The following is a 23,133-nucleotide window of genomic DNA, read 5'->3' as shown; positions in this document are numbered from 1 at the left end:
CCAGATGTAAGACAAGGCTGTATTTTAAATGGGTTCAGAACACCTGCAATGGGTCACATTGGATTCACAGGGGCTGATGAAGGACAGGCTGCCAGAGCAGACCAGAAGAGTTCTTCCTTCCCTCTGTCTAAAGACAGACATAGGATGCAGGGAGCTCTTTTTTACTCTTCCTTCTGCTGACCGCTAGTTCAAAAGTCAAAATGGAAAGAGACAGCAAGTTTCAAGTGCAAAGCAGAAGTGTGGAAGATCAGTGGGAAAGTTTCCAACAAAAGAACGGAATCAATAACAGTACCGTTAACACTCTGAAATAAAGTTTCCCATCTTACACACTGGTTTACAAGATATTCAAGCAATTTATCTTTTTAAACAGTTTGACTGTACATTATTCACACTGAGTCACATCAGCAGAAGATCATTAACAATTTCTTTCTTTGAGAAAGTTTTAACCCACGAAAAAAGTGCACTCAAAAAGACACTTTGGTGCCACACTTTACAGTTTCTATTTCTAAAGATAACTGCTGGAAGTAACCTTTATTGAAATAAAACTTCTATGGGAACCCAAACCAAAACATTATTACCAAAACTTAACTGGTTGATCTTTCTAGGCTGATTTACAGTCCATAAGAACTCATACAATTTAGCCTGTGCATTAGTCTACACACAGACCTATCAGTACCTTCTAATATAGTAAATGTGTACTGGAGATTTGAACTGTTGTAACTACGAGTAAAATCACAGCCATATCAGTAATTTCTTCTAAAGTATTTTATTCAACATAGAAGTTCTGTTGATAAATCATGTATATGCTATATAAGATTAGCTATTTCCAACACTGTGGGCCCAAATAAAAAACAAAATTATTTTAAAAATCTAGTTAATTGGATAAAATCCCACAAGTTTGCAAGAACTATCACTTTTCATTGTAGCTATAATAACCGCAGAATCAAGTATCAAACAGATTCTTTTTTTAAGCACAGCTTATATAGCAAGGTAACCTTTTAACATTCAATAGAACAGGGTAACTTCCTTTTAATACCAGAGGGAAAAACTTTCAAAAGTAGTTTTTCCTCAAATTTAAAGACCACTTTGTACCTCATGAAAATAAGTGAGAAGAATTATATTAGCAAAATTGCCTGTAAAATAAGAACAATAAACGTTAACTTTTTGTTTGAATGTCTGATGTATAAAGTTTCCAGACAACTTCAGTTGAAATCTACTACCAATAAAGGCAGTAGAAGATGAGGTACAAATATAATTGTTTTGTGGTTTGGGGTTTTTTTCCCTCCTCAAGAAAAACGGTTTATACAAATAAATGTTACTTCATTTCCTACCAAGATTTTTGCTTGGCCATCACCTTAACACACAAATAGAACAGGGAGGTTTTAGACATTTGCTAGGTATTCACCCAATTAACTGTAGATATTTCTTATGAATGTCTTCATCATAGCAAAATTCTTACTCATACTGAAAACCCTTCAGTGCCAGCTCTTTGAAGAGCCAATCTACTCCGATAAAAATTGGTTTCATTATTAAAGCATACATAATAAGAGCCACAGTATCTAGTTTAAGAAATCATCACTAACTGTGAGATTAATCTTTGACAACCTATACAGTATGAAGAGACTCCCTTGGAATATTTAGTAAAAAGAAATTAAATTCTAGTAATTCTAGTAACTGTGCATCCACAATATTACCTGACTTTCCAAGCAAAGACTGCTTGTTAAGTATTTTTAAAATATTCAGTTTCCTTTATCTTTTTTAAAATAGAAAAAGACGGCCACAAACATCCTGTTTTTAAACACCACTTTAACTGTAACAGTAGTTTGTTTTTCAGTTATGGGACTGATGTTTTGGTACATATTAACAACCAGAACTCAGAGATTCAATGGTTTATCTGGGAGCACACAAAGGTAAAGGACTGCACAGAAGACAAGGTGCCAACAGAAGGTAGGATAAACCTGTCAAGTCAGGAGTTGAATTAAAAAAAAAAAAAAAGAAGACTGTGCTACTGATCCTGTACTTTTAAACTACTGTCCTACCTCTAGCACTGAATCTAGGAATATTTTCTAAGTACCTTCAATAGTCATGCCATATTTTCACAAATGAAGGTGAACAGAAAGCATATTCATTTGAAAGCAAATCTGAAGTATACCTGGACTGGAAATTTGGAATACAATAGCTGGTCATGAATAAAAACCATACTGTGACAATTTTATTTTCCTTAACCTTTAAAGGCCAGTCAGTATTTCTGAATGTAATAATGAATGTGCACTGTTCCGAAATAACTTCCCTGTACAGAAATACATACATGCTCAAATTAGCTCTGAGCATTTATTAAGACTTCTAAAAATTCACACTGCTTTACTTCACACTGACTAATGCTTTATCCTCATACAAATATCTGCTGATACACTGTAAAAATTATAGCATAATTTAAAAATAGTGAAATTTGTGTTGAACTATATCTTACCTGTTGAGTCTTCCAAATCAATCAGCTTGGGCATTAAACTTTCCGGTAACTTTTCCGGCAAATCATACCCATTCTTCCTAGCAACTACCAGGTGAAATGCAGCACAGAATTCATCCAATGTCAGTGCACCATCTTTATCAAAATCTGACAGTTCCCTGAGAAGAAAAACTTGGTATAAATAAAATTTCTTAAGGTTATTTTGTTTCCAAAAAACATAGTTCTGGTTTGCTGTTTAGAAGATCAAAGAATGCAGTTTATAGTTCACTTTACCCTATTAAACATTCATATTAGTGCTACATTCTTTACTCTTCAAAGATGATGAGCTTTTATTAATAACAGCATACAGATCATTTAAAACCACTTTTATCTCTCCAGATTTTAAACTCATTTAAGACACTACTACACAGTATTATTGGCCCCAAAGCATTTTTGGCAAAGTATACTACCCAAATTACAGTGCTGAGGCAATGCATTTTATTTTAAATGGAAAAATACTTGAAATAGAAATCATTACACTGAAAGGAAGATAACATCTGCCAGTGTAAGCCATTTAATGATAGTATGCAATGATGCAGTACAAATTCCAGAATACAATGAAATAGAAGGCTTGCACCAAGTCAAAGCTAAATTTGTCATCACGTTCCACAAAGTGCATTTAAAAATATTTGCATGTGTACATTTCATTTAAACTTACTTAGAAATAAATAAATCAATATAGATAAGGAATTATCTAAAATTAAATGAATTTTTAACAACAAAACCTCAAATAAATTACTTCTAACTCTGAAGAGTTTTAAATTTACTCAAAGTGCCTTGTAAATAGTGTCAGCCTACACCAATTAAAGCCCACTAAAGTAATACTGGTATAAATATGAGCAGGACTGAACATACTAGGGTACTAGTGAAATTGTACTTAAAAACACTTTATAGCAGGTAGATTATCAGGTGTCTACCAGAGAGCTGTCATCTTTCTAAATAATTATTATGAATAATTATTTTAACTAGTTATCACACTTACCAAATATGAGAAAGTTCAGGAATAGGTAGTTTTGACTTAGTGAAAAATTCTTTAGCTGCAGATCCTGAAAAATGGCAACAACCATTTTTACTATTTAAGGCAAGTTAAATCATTCGAAGACTTAGACTTGTTGTAAAGATGATGTGTTATTTAGCAAAGGTTTTGGGAAAAATGGCACTAATTACTAGGACTAAACAAAGGAAAGAGGCAAATTAGTTTCTAGTCTTTCTTGAATTACACTAGAACATTATCAGCAAAATGCAGAACTTCCTTCAAAACAGTATGTAAACCTAAGTACAAAACAAAATCTTTATAATAGAACCGATGCAGCCACAATTATATTTTTAAAGAGTAACTTACCTGGTATAAATCCATTTAGATCAGGTTGAATGGTTTTAAACTGATTAACATAATACTGCCTTTGTTCATCAGTTATTTTCCAGGGGTCATCATAACTACTTGATTGCCTACGAATTTCATTTGTTGTTGTAGCTGATGCTACAGTTCGTACTGTTGTCTGGTCCTGAAATGAAATATTTTTCCTCAGTATTATCTACCTAAAATGCTTCTACGAATCCTCAACTTCTTGCCTTCAAAAAATAAAGCATAGTTAAATCTCACAGTAGTTTAAAAACTGCAGGAAACCACTGGCAGATTGCATCTACAGGATAATGACAGGGTATTTTTGCACACCGATACATATGGAATGACTGCAGGTATGTAAGCAGAAAAAAAGTATGGCACATATGTATAAAAAGCTAAATACAAATGTTTTAAAGTCGTAATTGTTGACATTTTAAAAATTAGTAGCTTTTACTTAACCATACCAAATGAAGTCAGCTCAATGAAACAAGTATCTGTTGGGCAAATCGCACTGAATAGACTATAGCACAGATAGACAGTAAACATCTGCAATGACAATTATGAAGAAAAATAAGGAAAAAAAAAGGATTGCAACATCAATCTGAATGAAGCAAATCAAATACCAATAAAGTGTCACACCTGGACAGAAGCAGGATGCATGGCTAAAAGAGCACTGGTTGGTGGGGTATCTGCAAAACTGACCCAATTTTCTTGATGGGGTGGTGGTGAGTGGCCAGACCATATGGGATCACTAGAAGTAGATGAGCCTGAAAGTAGAAGAAACATTTCCTTTTCAAAAAGACAACCTTGGAAACTAAGAAAGAACTGTGGATATGGATATACTCTAGAATGATGAAAAAAAAGAAAAACCAAATTACACCAAGGTGACAAAGTCTGCCTCCTGACAACTCACTCCTGTAGATTTTTGCATTAGGTCAGCTTCAATCTGCACTAAAAAGACAGAACTAACGAATGAGCTTACAGCAACACACATAAAATGGAAATAGGATTTTACCCATTTAATTGGTTTTGAATGAGTTAATTAACACTCCACATTTTCATTTAATTGAAATAAGCAACACTTGTATGGACAAATACTATTTAAAAGTGGAATATGATATTAGCATTCAACTTCATTATCATTATTATGGAACTTTTTTTTAGGTTTTAGCTTGCCATTCAAGAAACAAAGCCTTGGAAATTCTTTTTAAGAATCAGCCTTTTTGGTACAGATAATTTTTTTCTACATAATTTCTAGATGAATTTAACTCAGTTGCTTAAAAACAGGCCGAGAATAATAAAAGATATCTGTATAGAATGCTGACATCTGCTAAGTATTAATTATCTGGAACACAACTGAGATTTAACCAGTGCCTTGCTATAATCTACTTCTGAAGTACTGTCAATGTTCAATGTCTTAATATTAAAATAACAATGAAGCATCTACAGAAAGATTTGGCCATCCACTGCTCTACGTACAAAACTATCAAAAATACCGTAAACTGCAGTTGCAGATAAAAAATTTAAGGAACTCTGATAAGAGAAAAAATGAACCATTTAGAATAAGTCTAGTAGAATCCCATTCTACTCTTCAATTCCTAAAAGAAATTATGAACTCCTTAAATCTAAACAGTTGTGAAACTGATTAATCTACTGTTCTTGCACAATTAAATGCTTTCTCTTGAAATACATTAAATGAAGTAATATAATCATCTGTATAATATTTCTATTTAATATCTGACAATATGCAATTACTCTTTCATTCCATACATAAAAAGTAATAAGAAAAATGCTTAGAATCAGTTTATCTATGCTCTTCTCTTACATACAATAGTCATAGTTGTGCAGAACACATTTAATCTTGCATTACATTGAGTAAAAAGTAATATTTGCAGGAGAATTTAATCAAATTATTTTTTATTTTTAATTTAGTTTTACTATGATAAAAAGGCTCTATTGACTACTCCTTTTGTCCCAGATTTGTCTGCCACTTTTGGAAGCTCCTAATGTGGCCTGGAGCTTCTAATGACTTTATTCAAAAGTGCTGAGAATAAAGGCAATGAGTTCGACAATGAGGTTCTTCAGTAGTTCACCTAAGTCTGAAACACTAGAAAGAAACCTAGAGAAAAGCTCAGTCTCTTTCCACCTGGTCTCTCTCAGCACAGGACTAACGGACAGTTAGATGCAGACAAGATCTTTCCCACCTCTCCTATGGATATGCCACACTAAAATTTTATTTGTGATACAATGGCTTTCCCCTTCTCTGCCTCTCAGACACTTGACATTACCACTAACCTTATATATGTTTGCTCCTCCTTCAACAACTTGTCTTGGTACAGTTCCATTCATATCCCACTTAGCACAGTATCTCTTCCAAAGCAGTACCTTGACAGCAATAGAGATGCCAGTAGCACCAAACTGTCATACCTTCAGAGTACTCTACAAGTACTACAAAAATTGTTTCCTTTCTCTCCTGTTCAAACAATCCCAACAAGAATATTACTGCTTTACTGTTCCTATTAGTCACTCTGCCATGTAACTTTTTAGGACACAGGATAGAGTGGCTGAGGGACACTGAAGAGAGATTACTTTACTAGTAACTGTGAACACCTGGATCTACACACATATTCATGGACTGCCTCCAGCCAGTAACTCTATTTGACATTTGAGTTAGTCAGCCCTCAATTCCTTCTCAAACTACAAAACCAGACTGGAAACACAGAGATGGAAGAGAAATTACAAGAAAATTCAATCACAGAGAAGACTCAAAACAATCAGTGTATTTTTATTTTATGATTTGTAACCCAATCAAGAAACAACCTTCAACAGTCTCTGCACATTTTCATCAGTAAGAACACCACTAACAACACTTTGAATGAAGAGTAAGCCTAAGACCAATTATCAGACTTGAACTAGCTGGCAAAGTCTAATGCTGTATGTTTAGTACAAAGACCTAACAAATTTCCGTGCCTGTGCTGTATCTTCCTCTAGCTTGAATATCTTACCAACACACTGATAACTTGCAGGAAATTATCTCATTTCCTGTGGAATAAAAGTTATCTCCTCACTTTAAGATACAAACATAAGTGTAAGAAATGTTCTATTTTGATAATACATACTTTTCGATAACTATATAAATACAAGTTTACTTACAGAGGACTAAATTTTCAATGAACTTTGTAAGCTAGCAAGAGTTCTCCTTACCATCAACCTGTGGTGAAACGAAACCAGAAGCTGAGTACAATTTTGACAATAAGATAAAATACCGTAGAGCTCTCGTGCCCAGGTAAGAGTAATCCATAGCTTGTAACAAGGCCAATTATCATCAGTTATTGAAGCAGCAATGAGGAGACCAAGTATTATTCAGTCCCCTGCAACCCCAGTAAGTATCTTAGGGTATTAAAGATGCAAGTGAACTGTTGGCACAGACATGTTCCACTTCTGTCCCTGAAGCGTTCATGAACTGCCACAAAATCTCTCCCAAGAAGAAAAGAAAGAAGTGTGGCTTAGGGCTGCAACTTCTCATACATATTCAGACACCGACACAGAACTCTGATGTAATGCCAAAAACAACTAACAGTGTCCTATGACAGAAGGGAAGATTTTTTTTTAGTAGTTTGAAATTATTTGGATACTACCAACATAAATGTTCTGCTTTGTTTCCAGTCCAAATAGACTGCAAGGTAATAAAAAACAATTTCTAGTCCCTATTCTGACATGCCACTCAACTATCATTTGAGGTAGGGAAGGGATTCTTTCTCACAACCTTCTAGCTGCTGAAGCTGCAGTGCAAAATGAGCTGAAAAGGTAAAAGTATATGGAGTATTTTGGGTTTTGCTCTCTTGGAACAGGTAGCTCTCATTTCACATGCAATTCTGCTTCCTATAAGGGATTCAGTTATCCATTGTATTATTCTGTGAAGATGGATCCATATCACAGATGCAACCTAGAACTGGGACATAACATAATGATTTTTTTAACAGCTTTACCTCAGACTATTAAATCAAGGACACTTGAAAGACTTGAGACAGGTTTTAACAGAGCTGACTCTGACATTTAATGATGAGACCTGAACTAACTATAAACATTCTACACAGGTGACCCATGTCTGCCACTGAACTTTCAATTCCTGATATTGAAGTAAAATATATGCACTCTTTGGGGCTCTCTTTCCAAAAAGTCTTGAAGAAAGATGGCAGCAAGCCTTGGCTTCTGATTTTGTAAGTGTAAGCACACTGAGATAGTTGCGACAGTGCCTGAGAAACCAGTTACATATGAAGCATCACTAACACTATCCTGAGTTACTGGACAACACAGTGACAAAAAACTGTAAAATGCAAATTCTTTTGCTCTTTTAAGATGAGATCAGGTTTTCTTCTTTAAGAAACAGATAACTACAGTTGTGAGTTATGTTTAAGACTTCTAATGCTATACAAGGTGTTGCAAGACTTTTAAAACCAACAACTGAGTCCTTATGTAATCATTATTCTGCAGCCCAATTCAATAATGAAAACACTGTAACTTTGTTCATAGTAGGAGTATGATGATGCAATGGAGTCTTTACTCAGTAAAGTCAGGATCTTTCCATTTAAATACATTGTTCTCCAAACAAAAAAACGAAGTTTTGATGTTCACCCTTCTGGTTTAAAGCTACATGCTGTTTATTGTATGACCCACCAGAAACATTTTCACATTATTTCAGTTGAAAACTCCATTACATGAAATAGTGTTTGAGAATAAAGTGAAATACAGTCAGAGAGACCTGTGTTCTTATTTTTCTCAGATCACAAGTGAAAAGGTGTAGTCCTACTGAAATGCTACCACACACCTGCAATTTACCTGATTTCTCAAAAGCATCTTGCATTGGAATCAAGATGAGCTTGCAGCGCTGACTGTAAGAAAAGTAACCAACAATCTATCTGGTTCTATCTAAATGTCATCAGAACATGATTTTTCTACAAACATTGTCTTTAAAATGTCCTCTTCCCTCAAGAGAAGTAAAAAAATTATGAACTGCCTGCAACAGTTGAAATTCAAAATAAAAATTAATCATCTGCAGTGCAAAAGAATCGCCCACAATAAATAAGGACGACAATTTTTGCTAAACTAATATGTGAAAATTCGCTTTATCCTTAGCACTGGCAGAACAGATGATCCTTCTCCAAATTACTTAAAACACACTACGAATCTGTTTCAGTATGGAATATAAAACAAGGAAATACTGAGCTAGTTCAGAAATATTTTCAGACTACCAGTGAAAAACTTATCTATTAAACATCACACGGAAAGGACTACCAAACCAAAACATTAACATGGTATTACAGCTTTAGTTTTAAGAGGTCAATACTGAACTCTTCAACGCTAGGAAGAGTTTGTATACTGTCCTGGAGTCCTTGACTGTAAGTTAGAAAAACTTTGCAAATTAGAAATCAGCCACCAGACATATTTGTATTTCAGCTTCCAAGAAACACAAATTAACTAAACTATGGAAGAAAAAAAGTTGAGAAATTGAGTGCTGAAGAATAATAGTGCTTGGACTGAACCCTTAGAAGTGATTATATATGCAATGACCACACTAATAATATGTATTTTTTAATTCTAAATTGACTTGCACTTACTGGTAAACAACATTCAGGACACTGGTATAAATCTCTGCATACAACCCATTTAATTTTGGAAGTTTTATTTTCTTATCCAACCAATTCTAAGAACAGAGTCCCTGGTCCTCCACGGATGCTTGCAACTACAGAATGACAGTAAACTGAAAGTCATCAGACCAATTTTGGAATATCGTAACTGAAATAAGTCAAGCAATCACAGTTCAGTCTCAAACCACAGCCTACAAAATCCAAGATATCATTTAGCATTAGAACCTGAACTACAATTGCTCCACTGTTCCCAAATTTATTAAGCCAACTAATCTACCAGAAACATAATTCGAACAAACAATACATTATCTGCTGCCTTCCCTTGAGTTCCCTGTGTTTTCAAGTATAACGATAGTTCCTGCACAATTACAATTATCAGTCTTGTATCAAAAAATTTCTACTGGAAAACTTACATACTCTATTTCCCTCCCTCCAAACCCTTTGCATTTCCCATGTGACAGTAAGAAACGGATCTGCCATATTCAAGATCTCAGATTCCACAGTGCTGCCATCAACACAAACACTTGAATCTGCAAGAAAGTTTTCAGGACCGGAAAATACAATGATAAACTGCCCTAAACTCATTTATTATGTTAAGAATTCCACAATTTTGGGTTACAGCTGAAGCATAACAGAAGATGTTTATACCTGGTTGTACTTCACTAAATGGAGCCCAGAAAGGCCCAGGTCCAGCAAGAGGTCGTTCATTATTCCCTCCACTGGGATGGCGGTTGTGCTTCCTCCATGTATGTGGAGAGGTTGGTGGGGATTGCTGTGGTGAAACAACTGGAGATGTGGACTCCTAATAAAACAAAGGAATCTTTTAAGTGTTTTCTAAATCATTAAATACATAAAAGCCTATCTAAAATCATTATTTCTAGAAACAATCATCACTTCAGTTAAACTCTCATTTCAGAGAGTGAAAGTTTCAGTACTTATTAAAATGAGAGAACAGGAGAAGTCAGGTACAGTATGACTGAGACTGGACATGTTCACTTCAAACAATGTCATCTAATACATTTCTAACTTGGCATTCTTAAGACAACAGTAGTGCCAAGTTAAATCACTTAGCTACAAAGCAAATTAGATTATAAGACTCACTTTCACTTGTGATAAAAGTTACATCTAAAACCAGGTCTCAAACGAAAAAATTACTTACTGTACAATGTATTATCGTACCTAATGTTCATCAAGTAATTCACAATCAGTTACTCTCATTTAAAAAATAAACCAGAATTAAGCATTGGGGAAAAAAAAAATAAATCACCAGACAGGCCACTTGTTTTTTTAATATGCAAAAACATTGATGTAATTTTTTTAAACGAATGATGCTATCTAGGATATACTTCTCTGCTCTACAAATTACAAGGTAATTTTGCCCTGATATTAAGGATCACACTTCTCTTTAATCCCATATTGTACTATATTCTTCCTGAACAGGTAGAAAAACAGAGAATCACACGTGCAGTTTCTACCTGGAATCAGTTCTCATGAGACACTCGGATTACCAGATTATTCCATTTCAAATAAAACACAAAGGAAAAATAATTTATATTGTACAAAGTAAAGTATTTATATAATAGAAAGTAATTTCTTCCCTATACCTAGATCTTTTGAAATTCTTGTTTGCCAGTTCTCCCAGTTTGAGCTAAACTGTGCTAATGAAAACAACAAGAAAGCCAAACTTGAACTCCGAATATCCTGAGAAGTAAAAACAAAGCTAAAAATCTCAATACTGTTTCAGCAGCAGACAAAAAGTTTGCTACTCTATGTTAACAACTGTTAACATATTATCAAGTACCAACAGACAGACTGATCACAGGCTTCCACACAATTCCCCAAAGTGAACTGGCTTACTCTGCCGAATATCCTAAGACCATTATGCTTTTTAAATAAAATTACATCTGCAAGAGTCTAAAAGTCAGCAACAAAGTTCCATAAACAAGCTTTTCTCCAAGCAAGGTACATTCTAAAACCATACGCATCCTAACAAAAGAGTTTTAGGGCCACAATGATTGGTTACTTTCTAATGTGTTGATGTAAACTTTTACCTTTTGTTGCCCTCTGATTTTCATATTTCCTGGGAAACATGACCAGCCTGGTTAATTCTGCAACTGAGGTATTTTCTGTAAGTTATGACCACTGAGTCAGATTTCCTTAAATAAGTTTCTAGGCCACAAGATTTCGAACTTTCCATTCAAAGTATTTCAATGATGCCCATATGTACTGGCAAAGACAATTACAAAGTGGTTGGGAGCAGCACTAATTCACTTCAACTTTTAATTCAGGGATCAGCTGACTGCATAGTCTAAATCACTGTTCTTCCACAGTACCTCCACCAGTTCAAGAATTTTTTGTTGTTGCAGCTACATGCCTTTCTGAAATTTGCCTGAAGATTACTCTTTGTTGCATTTGCTCGACAAGAAATTTATTTTAGATGGCAGTACATTTTTACACTTAAAGGAACATGGGGGCAAGAGGAGAAGGAGTCAGGGTATCCAAAGTGCCACCTGCAGGCTGGAAACTAGAATCAAGGTTGAATGGCTACTGTGCTTAGCATTGTGCAACAGGTGCTAGAAAAACCCAGACAATGCATCACTTAAATCAATAAAAAGCTCCCTCTTCCACTGGCTTTCATGAGCCATCTTTTATCAAACAAGATTTGAAGGATGTTTGAATTTTTTAGACAAAACATCATGGAGTACACCTAGGAAAAGCTATGCTTGGATACAGACATCATTCATTTACTCCAGTACTCTTACAAAACAGAAGAAAACATGAGGCAAACAAAAGTAGGACAGTCTACCTAAAGGAAACTACTCACTACTTCTAGTAACTGCATGTGAACATTAAAACTTGACACACAGTGCTCATCAAGCAACCTTTCCCCAATGAAGCTGACAATTGTGACTATTCAGTAAGCCTCCATCCAACATTTGGTTTTCTTTATTTCAGAAAATATCTATATAAAAGCATGTTGACATAAATGGTTAACATTTTCACATTAAATCAAACTAGTGAGAATATCCTTGTCAATAACTAATAAAAAAATAAAGTTACAGCTACCAGGTAAAAATTAAAGTAACACATCTTAATCTAGGGGAAAAAAATCACATTTAGAAATATTGTATAAAAGCATTATTTCTGTCAAACTGGAATTAAAAAACCAAGACACTATGAAGTACTTGGAACTTGGATATTTTTGAACTGACAGTTACTAAAATAGCATGTTAATTAATAAAGGTGGTATAACATATCGTTCTAAAAGAAGAACCTTAGTGAAGATAAGTCAAACAAACTGGGATGAGGTAACACAATAATGTGTTAAAGGGACTATACTGTCCAGAGGGATGTCAACCTCACAAGGCCATTACAAGCATACATGAGTCAAATGAGATTATAAACCTTTTCCTGGATCTCACATCTCAGGCCAGATAGAAATGCTCCCGAGGAGAATTCCAGAGACACTGAAGTCAGACATGGTATCCAAAGGGGAGCTCTAAGGGTATTGTGATCCAGGTCCTGATACGACACAGCCTGCATAAGAGTTAGGGAACATATCCATCATGAAGATAGATTTATGCTAGTGATGGTAACTGCATCACAGAACCCATGTTCTGTAATCAACTAGCATTCATTCTGAAGAACAAAACAGCCCAAGGTTCAACAAGAACTCTCATGCAGCACTACACATCTTTCAAGAGAGGGTGTGTGGTTCAGCCCATCACAAACTTGGTGGTCTGACCTCAGCAGTTTGAAAGAATTTAGATTAGATTTTTGAGGAAAATAATAATTACAACAGAGACAAATGAAAAAGGGATCAATCACAGCATGAGAAACGTTACTTAAATTGGCTGATATTTTTGTGACTATCTAGAAAAAGGAATTGCACTACATTTAACCTGAAGCTCAGCATACCTCAGTGGGGTGTCATACAAGATAGTTACAACAATATGGAGATTAATACAAGAATCTAAGGTGTAAAAGAACAGAAGGCTACAGAAGGAACAACACTGGACTGTATTAGAACAGGAACTGTGAGACCGAAGGGATGTTTCTAATAATGCTCCCGAATGACTGATTCAGGCAACAAACTGATTTGATACTTTAGGTAACTGATTATGCACACTAAATAACATGCTGATGCATCCCTTCCAGGACATAAGTAACAATAAGTTACCAAATTTTAAAATGTAAAACATAGTTTCTTGCATTATGAAAATTAATACCAAAGGGTATAAGGAGAAAACTAGATGTATAGGTCAACTATCAGACCCCTACAATCTGTAAAGTATGACATATTTGTTTTATTCACAGGTATATGAGGTAAGATATATCAAGAAGTAGGAAAGAACACTACAAAATAGTATTAATACTGGTGAAATATCATTTGGAACAAGAAATTCAAGTGTAGTAAAATATTTTCAATAAGTAAAAATTCAAACTGGATCACAGGCAGAGAAGGATTATGAGGATTACTGGTAACTATGAGATGAAACTGAGACAATGGATTGTTTTGTCTTGTCAAGCGAAACAAAGCTGAAGTGGAATGCAATAGTTTTCTAGTAAATACTGGCGGAATTCTGAAGCAAGTACTAATGACAAAGCTGTTAAAAGAACAGGTAGAGCTAAGTTAATTGGGAATTCCCATAATATTCCCATGAATATTCCACTATATTCCCACTAAGGCTCTGGAATAGTTTTCCCCAACATGGCCAGGGTGGATAAAAGGTTGTGATTTCAAGAGAGAACACTGATTTTTTTAAAAACTCATTATCCAATACAGTTTCTCATAATAATGGAGGGTTAGACTAAATTACATATGAGGTCTTTTCCAGTTCTGTGCTCCTAAACAATTTATTTAATACCAGATATATTTTATCTGGTATTACCTGTTCAATCTACGAAACAGAAGTGAACAGAAATGGACTACTGGAAAAAGCTTAAAAGAAAGTCACATTACTTTTCATATAGTTAAAAATGTTGAAATGATCCAATTCTGACTGCTACAGGTGCCAAATTTGAGCTGTCTCCTCCTAAGGTTGCACTGATATGGCAATAAATCAATATGATCTGGAGTGCCAGTAATATGCTTAATGCACACATAGGTAGATGAGTACCTTCAGCTTTACCTTATATTTTCACCTGGACATAGCAAGATTCAGCCTATGAGCATTTGCCAGATACATGCTTTTCACTGTTGAAGCATCAGTATCTATTGAGTTAGATACTCCCCTTTCCTGAAAAACAGGTGAAAGTATCGTAAAGCAGTACCTGATCAACATCTGGATCATACTTAATGACACTGGAAAAAGTATTTGCTTTTTAGCTTTAACAACAAAACATAAAACATCCCCGATATTGAGAACATTTAGTCACTTGTAAGCTACTTTAAGACGACAGAAAATTCTTCCTAATCTCAACACTACTGCTCCTTCTAAGAAAATCTGCATTTTTAGTAGCATAGCTGCTACTATTAAGGTATAGAGATATGTATATACACTATGGTAACATATTCACATCACCAAAAGTACTTTTATAGTCACATTGTCACCAGAAGTGCTCAAATCTACTTAGCATTTATTTTTTAGGAAGAAGAAATTCTGCCAGAAGAAAAAAAAATATTTACATTCACTGTTTATCTTCACTAGGATGTGCAGTCAACATGCCATCCAGTGAGGGAAAGCATCTTTCATTATTCAGCTTGACTCCTAGAATCAGTTCTGCAGCTTCCATGACACCTGAGTGTGACTTCAGTCATCTTCTGATAACACTAACAATATTGAAAAGATATAAACTTCTGGCCAGTGCTATATTTGCATAATACTTATCCATTATAAACTAAAAACACTACCACAAAAATGCCTAGAGATAGAAAAAGGTATTTGTGATGACCTAATTTATAGCAACTCTTTGAAAACAACCTGACTGCCATTTCCTAATGCCCTGCCTCCAAGTGAAGTTCATTGAGGGGAACTGCCAAAATAATGCATTGATTAAGAAATAGTTTTAGTTGGGATATTTCAGTACACAATATACTAAGCAAAATTCTTCTACATAAACTATTTACAATTATGAGATGATATACTACGTATGACAAATCTCACTAATATAGGAAGCTGGACATAAATGAACCTTGTTTTTAAAGATGAAGGTCAAGATACCTTACAATTTCATACAAATAATATTTCAGCCATAGTATTTTAAGAAATCAATGTATTTTCAAGTGTCAGGCATATTATCAAAGCCAGTAAACAGTTTAAGAAAAAACAAAACCCCAAACTCCCTAACAAAGTATCTAACAGCTACATGATAAGCTCCAAAAGTGAAATATTCAAGCTAAACTGACATATTCCCCCAGAAAGCACAGTTATCCCTAGGAAAATCATGATCATGGCTGGGCTTCACAAACGAAGATTTGGGAGAGGCTCTACCCACATTTGCTACAAGTGCACTGGTGGCTAAAAAGGCCAATATGAGATAGACAAGTCCAGTTGCAAAAGGCACAGCAGAAAGACTCCTTAGGTGGCAGACTCCTTAGGTGGTAACCCTAGGAAAATGATACCTTGTTATTTACTTCTCAGATTTCAGCTCTTTTCATCCTCACTGCTCAAAAAGGTGGCAAGAGAATTCAGAATCTGAAACTTCCTAGGTTTTATAAATCTGAGTGCTATCTCCAGATGAAGACAACTGAATCAGCAATTTCCATAAAAACATGGATAAAGTTGTACCTATCTTTTGGAAAATAACCCAATTAGAGCATTTACCTGGTTAAATGAGAAACCTGGGCTCAAGCTCCTTTCTCAGCTTTTTTCTAGCATGGTGTCTAAATCAATAAGTATAATAACTGGGACAATAAGGCAGATTGAATGAGTTCATTGTACAGTCAGACATGTACCATCACCCACAGAACATGCAGTTTTACAACAGAGTGCAAAATCAGACAATACTTTCCTGATGTTCTAGACCATAAATACATCTTAAAACTGCTCTACTCAATGCTGTGTTGTCTGTTACATTTGTTCCAAGTTCTGTTTTCTGGGTCAGATCTCTCAAAGGACTTATACACATAGTTTCTTTATTCCTACGATCCCACACAGACTTGTGTGAAAGAGATACCAAATTGCTTCTACCAGCCAAGACAGAGAAATGAAATTTGGATGCTCATACATCTTTGTAAATACGTGGCTTTTTTATCCTGAACTTGAAGACCTCAAACATCAGATTTTTGTTGTTGTTGTTATTTTAAAATTACACACTATGGATTCCTGTATCAAATTACAGCTGTTCACTAAATAAACTCAACATCATGATGGAAGCATACAAAATACAATTTCAACCAAATCAATTTCAGCCCCACCATCAGATAACAGAAATCTGTGATTCCTGATTTCTTCATGAAGTGCTTCAGAGCTCTCTCAAACATACCTCCCAGAACTAGACAACAAAAAGGTATCTTCAGAACTGCTGCCAGCTCTCTTTCATTATAGTCATCTCTCCTTTGGAAGAAAGGAAGTGACAGCCAAATACTGATTATGGATTTCCTTTAATAATTTACTTTTTCTTTATACTGGATCAGTCTGGACTATTTCCATAGAGACTAATAAATGTTTATAAGTGATTCCTTGACTCCCAGAGAGACTAAGGGACATTTGCAATCCTCAGTTCATTACAAAATAAGCCCAGAAAAAAGCATACCATAGGGAAGAAAACAGGTCATTCAACGCACACAGCAAAATTTAACATTTGTACTCCGTTCCTGCTTGTAGAAAAGACAATCAGAAAGTGTTTCCCCATGGAAAAAGAGCATAAAGACTGTAAACCCGAGGAATTATGTATGAGGTGGCACAGAGTTGTAAGCCCTTACAGTTTCCATTTATTCAGATATCTTGCAGCTGAGGATGAAAGAACCAGTGAAGAAAAAGTAATCAGTTTTCTTATTATTAAAACACAGTAAAAAGCTATGTGAAAACTTCTATCTGTTATTTCTGGTTCTCGTTGTCTCTACTTAACAATTAAACAGCTCAACAATAAAATGTCAGGCAGAGAAAAGCAACTGTGAAAATTAAAAAAAAAAAATTTGAAATAAAGTATTTCAGATTCATACATATTATTGGAAAATGTTGAAGGACTAGAAATCTAGTCTTCCATGGGACTCAGTACCACTGTTCCAATGACCAAGAAACCAACAGGAACTACTTAATAAATGAACTACTAGTATCATAATGATTACAACCTGATATTTGCCATCATGTCAACACACTGATTTTCTTTTCTGTCTACATTCTATGTCCATTACCCTCAATATTTTAAACACAGATTATAAACCTTCATTAAAAATATCTCCTACATGCAAGTATTTCAGAGGCATATATGGTCTTCATGTATAATATACAATAGTACTTTTTTTTTTAAAGAAATCATATATTGAAAGCAACAAAGCTTAAAATCCCTATCAAATTGACATGAACACAGCAAAGTAGTGATTAAGAGTCCCATTTAATCTTTTAAGATAATTTACCTGTTGATCAGTTGATGTACGCTGCTGAACTGCATCATGGCTCACAGAGCCTTTTTTGACTTGTATTCTGCCAGGTGGAGGAGGAGGAATCACACCTGAATATGAAGCTGAGTTATCAGCATCTGAAGAATACAAGGCTGTGTGTCTTGATTCTTGTTCATTCTTTGATGCAACAAATCTGGGAAGAGGGAGGTCCTTTACTGTTAAAAAAAAATACAGCAGGCCATTTACTACATATAAGTATGATGCTTAAAAATAAAAATGCAGTTCTATTTTGAAGGTAAAGTTTCACATGTGAACCAATTCCTTACACGCGGAGACTGCTCTAGTCAAGCCAACACCTGGCAGCTGGAAAAATTCAAATACCTATTGTGCATTACACTTCCTGACCCTGTTACCCAGGTTCTGGCTTTGGTATACAAAGATGACTTCACATAGCTCCACAACAGTTTTGCACAATTGTGCATTAAATGCAGTAGCAATTAGAAAATCTGGATTTAGTTCATTTTTATTTAGTGTTGCCAACACTTCATTACTGAAGTGTAATTTTCAAAATTTATCTACTATTTCTAGCACCTACATAACATGTAACTAAACAGTGAATCACAACCAGCCAAAAAGTGAAAAAGTCATTGCATACAAGTGAAAATTTTATGTTCTCAAAACAAGGAATAATACAGATACTAAATGATCCAACTGACATAGGGGAAGTCTATGCAATAAGCTGTTCCAAAATGAGACTTCAGTGTGAGTTCTCTAGTACAATTTCACAAAAAAAAGAGGACTCAGAAGAAACACAAAATACTCTACTGTCTTCTTTAAAAACATGACTAGATAAATATAGGTTTGTTTAGCTGTACTAAGTTCCTATATACTAATCTGCTCTCTGACTTTTCCTCCTAACAGCAGAAAAACCTCATTTCAACACTACTGCATTTGTTACTCTTCAGAAATCCCTCAATTATAAATGTGATAGCTGTTATGAATGGAACTAACCCTTGATAATGAATAAATTAAAAAGTTCGCCATACTTTTTATGCCCACATCATTTCTAACATTTTCTTCCACCAAAACCAGAATTCCATACTTAGAAAATAAATATTACTTTGAAACAGACATCGCTCACTCATGTCTCAATTTTTAGCTTCCTTGGAAGGAAAATTTTCTGGGACAGCAAAGGAACAACAGTTTTAGAGGTTTGTAGTATAATAACTATTCTTATACTACTGCATATCTGACTAATCAAAAAAGTACGCATTTAAGAATTAATTGGACCACACTTATGTTGGACTTAGGATTCAAAATTTGACTGAGTTTCCATTCAGCAACTCAGATAAAGCAAGTTTCCCATTCACTGAAGAGACACACCAAAGAGAAAAAAGGAAAGAAGAGAAGGGGAAATAAAAATTCCAAGAGAAAAGAATGAATAAATTTAAGAAAATCAATGAAACATGCATAAAACAGAGAGCTAAAAAGTAGGTGTCTGTAAATATAAGCTTTAACTAATTTAAAATATTTTACTTTGAAGAGATAAAGAGTATACAGTTTAGTTTCGGATGGCTTTAACAGTTCCTCTTCAAGACATCTTGGAAATGGACTGTGGGGAGCAGCCAGTTTTCAAAGGAAGGTAACCCAAGTTCAGAATCATTTTATGATTCTTCAGCCTGCTGCATTTTAGCTGTTACAACAACACTTGAATCATTCTAGAAGCAGGAAATTCATCGATAGGACTGCAACCAAGGCAACAGACCATAGCTAAAAACAGTTAGTGTAAAAATAAATGTTCTGTCTACTGTACTTGGTGTATTTTAGTAGGTTTGGAACCACTTACATAAAATTGTTCCTAGAAATCCAGAAATCATTACAAGTATTTCTAGTATTGTCATGAATCAAGGAAATGTATGTCATTATAACAGTTCCAATGGTTGCTCATTTTACAGTAACACATTTTATATCTTTGAATTAACCCTGTATCTTTATGTCAATTCTTTCCCTCATATTTCTTGTGATTTTTTTTTTTTTTAATAAGAAAGTTCCTTCTGGTTAAGGTATCTTGCATTAAAATAAAACCAAGCTTATAAAAACCCTGAAAAAAGCTACATACAGATTAGTCTTTGACTTCTTCAACAGGCATTTGATGAGAAGTCCCACAATTGTTTTATCAAGTTCCACTTCTATCAGATATTAAGAGTCAAAGGTTCTTTTTCCAACTTTCTGATTCTAGGGCATTCTGCTACAACTTGTTAAAGCTTTGTATTTGGGAACACTCATAAGGAAAACTAGGGAAATGGTTTATAAACATACAGTGACTCATGAGCAGAAAGGAACTTGAATACTACCAAAATGTTGACTAAAACAACACACTTTTCCAAAAAGCTACAAAAACTCATGAAAGCAGTATATACAGCCTGTATGAGCCTAGAATAAACACAGCTGTAAACGTATATGCAGCAATTTCTTTCTTTTTTATAGCTTTGTCAAATACTTCATTTATACCAGATTGTTTTTAATACCGTCTCCTTAACTACTCTGTTTAATCTATAACCTTTAGATGCAAAAAACTCATAAGATTTCTTTTAAATACTAGCATATAAAAATCATATCATATCATGTATTCTACAGACATAAAATCTACTACGGAAATCATCTTAACGTAAGGCTGTGCTCCAAAGATATTTTTAACTTGTGAGTTGTGTACTACACTGCAAGGGCTACAGTGACTTAAAACTCACTACTTCAACTTCCTAAGTCTCTTTTCATCTTACAGAGCAACAAGGACACGGATTCACTTACCTCATTCAGAAGGCTACAATAGAGCCTCATATCAAAGCTCTTCCTGCTGTTCTGAATTGTCTTCCTAGACTAAGTCTTTCTCATGTTCCTATTTCATCACCCACCCACACCAGAGCTGACCTTCGAAAAGTAGGATAACAGGTGATTCGGCTGATAACAGACTTCAAAGATCTTTCACAGGTCAGGTTTTTCAGCAGAAAAAAATCTTAAACCAATCTTCATATTTGCACTTAAGAAGGGAAAAAACTGTCAAGCCAAGTGACAAGAAATGTAACTTCAGAAAAGATAACCTTTTGTTTGTCACAATCAAGGCTTCGTAAACCCAGCAACTACAAAAGCCTGCAAATGCTGCATTCTTTTCATTCCAATTTACATTGCTCTTATTAGTACTTTAATTAGAGGATACAGCACACAAGTTCTCATATTAGTCACCTATAGAATTAACTTGTACCTACACAATAGGTACAAGTAGTTCATCCACTTCATGATGAATGCAATACTTATTCAATGAGTAAGGTATTTCACCTCGTATTTACTGCATGGTAAGAAAACACTCTCGTAGTCTCTCTACATTTTTTAAGTTAGCAACACATACAAAAAGACGTACTACACCAATTTACAGGGTTACTGTATAACAATCTGTGAGCCAATTACCAATAATTCCACTTAGCAACTCAATCCCCACACCCGATCCTATGATTTACCTGTATTTAAGCTTTCCATTCTCACAGGGAGACCAGATTGGGCCACAGCAACAAGTTTCAAAGCTATGTAAAACTGACTTCTTCCAAAATAGCCAAGTCTTGTTGCACCACAGAGCTCCGTAATCTGAAATGAAACAGAGTTACTAGTAGAAAGAAACTTTAAACACAACTGCTTTAAAGAAGTGATTTCATACATTTCAGAGTAGCATGCCAGGTATCCAAACATACTGACTGCACCCCTCTTCACACTTAAGATCTGCAATCTTACTCAAGGCACATCCCTGCTTGTGCCAGGTCACTAATAAGATACTAAGAATGACACATCCCAAATCAGACTCTCAGAGTTAAATGATCCAGACTGTCTTTTTATATACTTGGTAGTCTTGCAATGTTCCAAATGAGACACGAGGATGCTCTAGGAACACCACAGTGGAATACTAGTTGAAGTCAGTCTAGGTGGCACCACTGCTTCTCTCTCCTCAACCAGCTGCAGTCTTTCCATCACACCAGATAATCTGGTTCACAAGTACCCTTGGTAATCCTACTGTTTTCACCTTCATATGCCTAGAAAAGGCTTCCAAGCAGACTTGCTCCACAGTTCCTCAGCGACCAAACTGCAGCTGACCAGCCTGCAGTTCCCCAAATTAACCTTCCTTCCCATTTCAAAGACGACTGCAACATGCCTTACACTCCAGTCATTGAGACCCACCCCCGATCTCCACAGCTATTCAGAGAAAAATGGCTTGCAATGACATTAGCTAGCTCTCTCAACACGCTCAGAAGGATCCCACCTAATCCTGTGAAGGTGGTATTTCTCTAGAGATTGATCTATCATCTTTTCATAGTACTATTAGTTTCTCTCTTCCTTCAATTTCGTCCCCAGGCACAAAAGTCCATGAGACTTTGCTTCTGAATATCAATGCGAAGAAGGCACAGAGAATCTAAATCCATGGGCATTAATTTCTGTCCTCACGCTTCCCACCGGAGCTCAGTCATGTTCTCTTTTTGGCAAACCTGGTCTCTTTTCACATCTGCTCATTTCCTGACTACTAGGAGTTAGGCAAGTTCCAACTGAAAAAGTGAACTACATTTTCACACAGCAACAACTGAACGATGTGATCCACAAGGAGTTAGCCTTTGTGCTTCAGCACCACTTCAATAACTCCATACAATGAATCAGCTGGGTTTATCAACCACAGCTGAACTACATGTGGCTCAACAAAAAGCTGGTTGGGTATCTCCTTGCCATGTACCAGGATTCTAGGACTTCATGAAAATAAGCTGCCGTAAAACTTGTCACAGCAAGGTGTGGGATGTTGGCAAACAGTTTCAAAGAAGTCCCAGGAGGATCAGCATGCCTTGGGCTGTACACACAACTCAAATCCTGCTGGATGGAAACAAGCTGCATTAAATCACTTGGCTATGTCTGCATCACACTTCACACATCGTCCTACAGCTCCTGCATATTTGTATTTTCCCGTTGTAGTATTTCTGCAGCATGATGTCTGGTGAGACATCAGGGGATAACAGGACATTCTCTAAAAACCAATAAATGAAAGAAAATAATTCAATATAGTTGAATACAATAGTTTCAACAGATTGGTTGGACTACAAAA

At 35.2% G+C, this 23,133-nt stretch overlaps 1 protein-coding gene across 10 annotated transcripts in view; it reads right to left on the bottom strand.

The window, feature by feature from the left end:
- Window positions 1-23,133, bottom strand: part of REPS1 (RALBP1 associated Eps domain containing 1) — a 62,213-nt gene that overhangs the window by 24,431 nt on the left and 14,649 nt on the right. For 9 of the 10 annotated variants that reach the window (XM_032681890.1, XM_032681880.1, XM_032681881.1 and 6 more), the window contains exons 2-8: window positions 21,518-21,641; window positions 18,021-18,220; window positions 10,148-10,301; window positions 4,491-4,618; window positions 3,849-4,011; window positions 3,489-3,552; window positions 2,471-2,625 (exon numbers count right to left, since the gene is read on the bottom strand). In XM_032681890.1, coding sequence (XP_032537781.1) covers window positions 2,471-2,625; window positions 3,489-3,552; window positions 3,849-4,011; window positions 4,491-4,618; window positions 10,148-10,301; window positions 18,021-18,220; window positions 21,518-21,641 — 988 coding nt within the window. The remainder of the gene's footprint in view (window positions 1-2,470; window positions 2,626-3,488; window positions 3,553-3,848; window positions 4,012-4,490; window positions 4,619-10,147; window positions 10,302-18,020; window positions 18,221-21,517; window positions 21,642-23,133) is intronic. The other variant, XM_032681887.1, reaches the window with a different exon arrangement.

The sequence above is a fragment of the Chiroxiphia lanceolata genome, chromosome 3, assembly GCF_009829145.1.
Source record: "Chiroxiphia lanceolata isolate bChiLan1 chromosome 3, bChiLan1.pri, whole genome shotgun sequence".
Classification (NCBI taxonomy): domain Eukaryota; kingdom Metazoa; phylum Chordata; class Aves; order Passeriformes; family Pipridae; genus Chiroxiphia; species Chiroxiphia lanceolata.
Note: the sequence above shows the minus strand (reverse complement) of the source record. Positions and strands in the feature narration are given on the sequence as shown.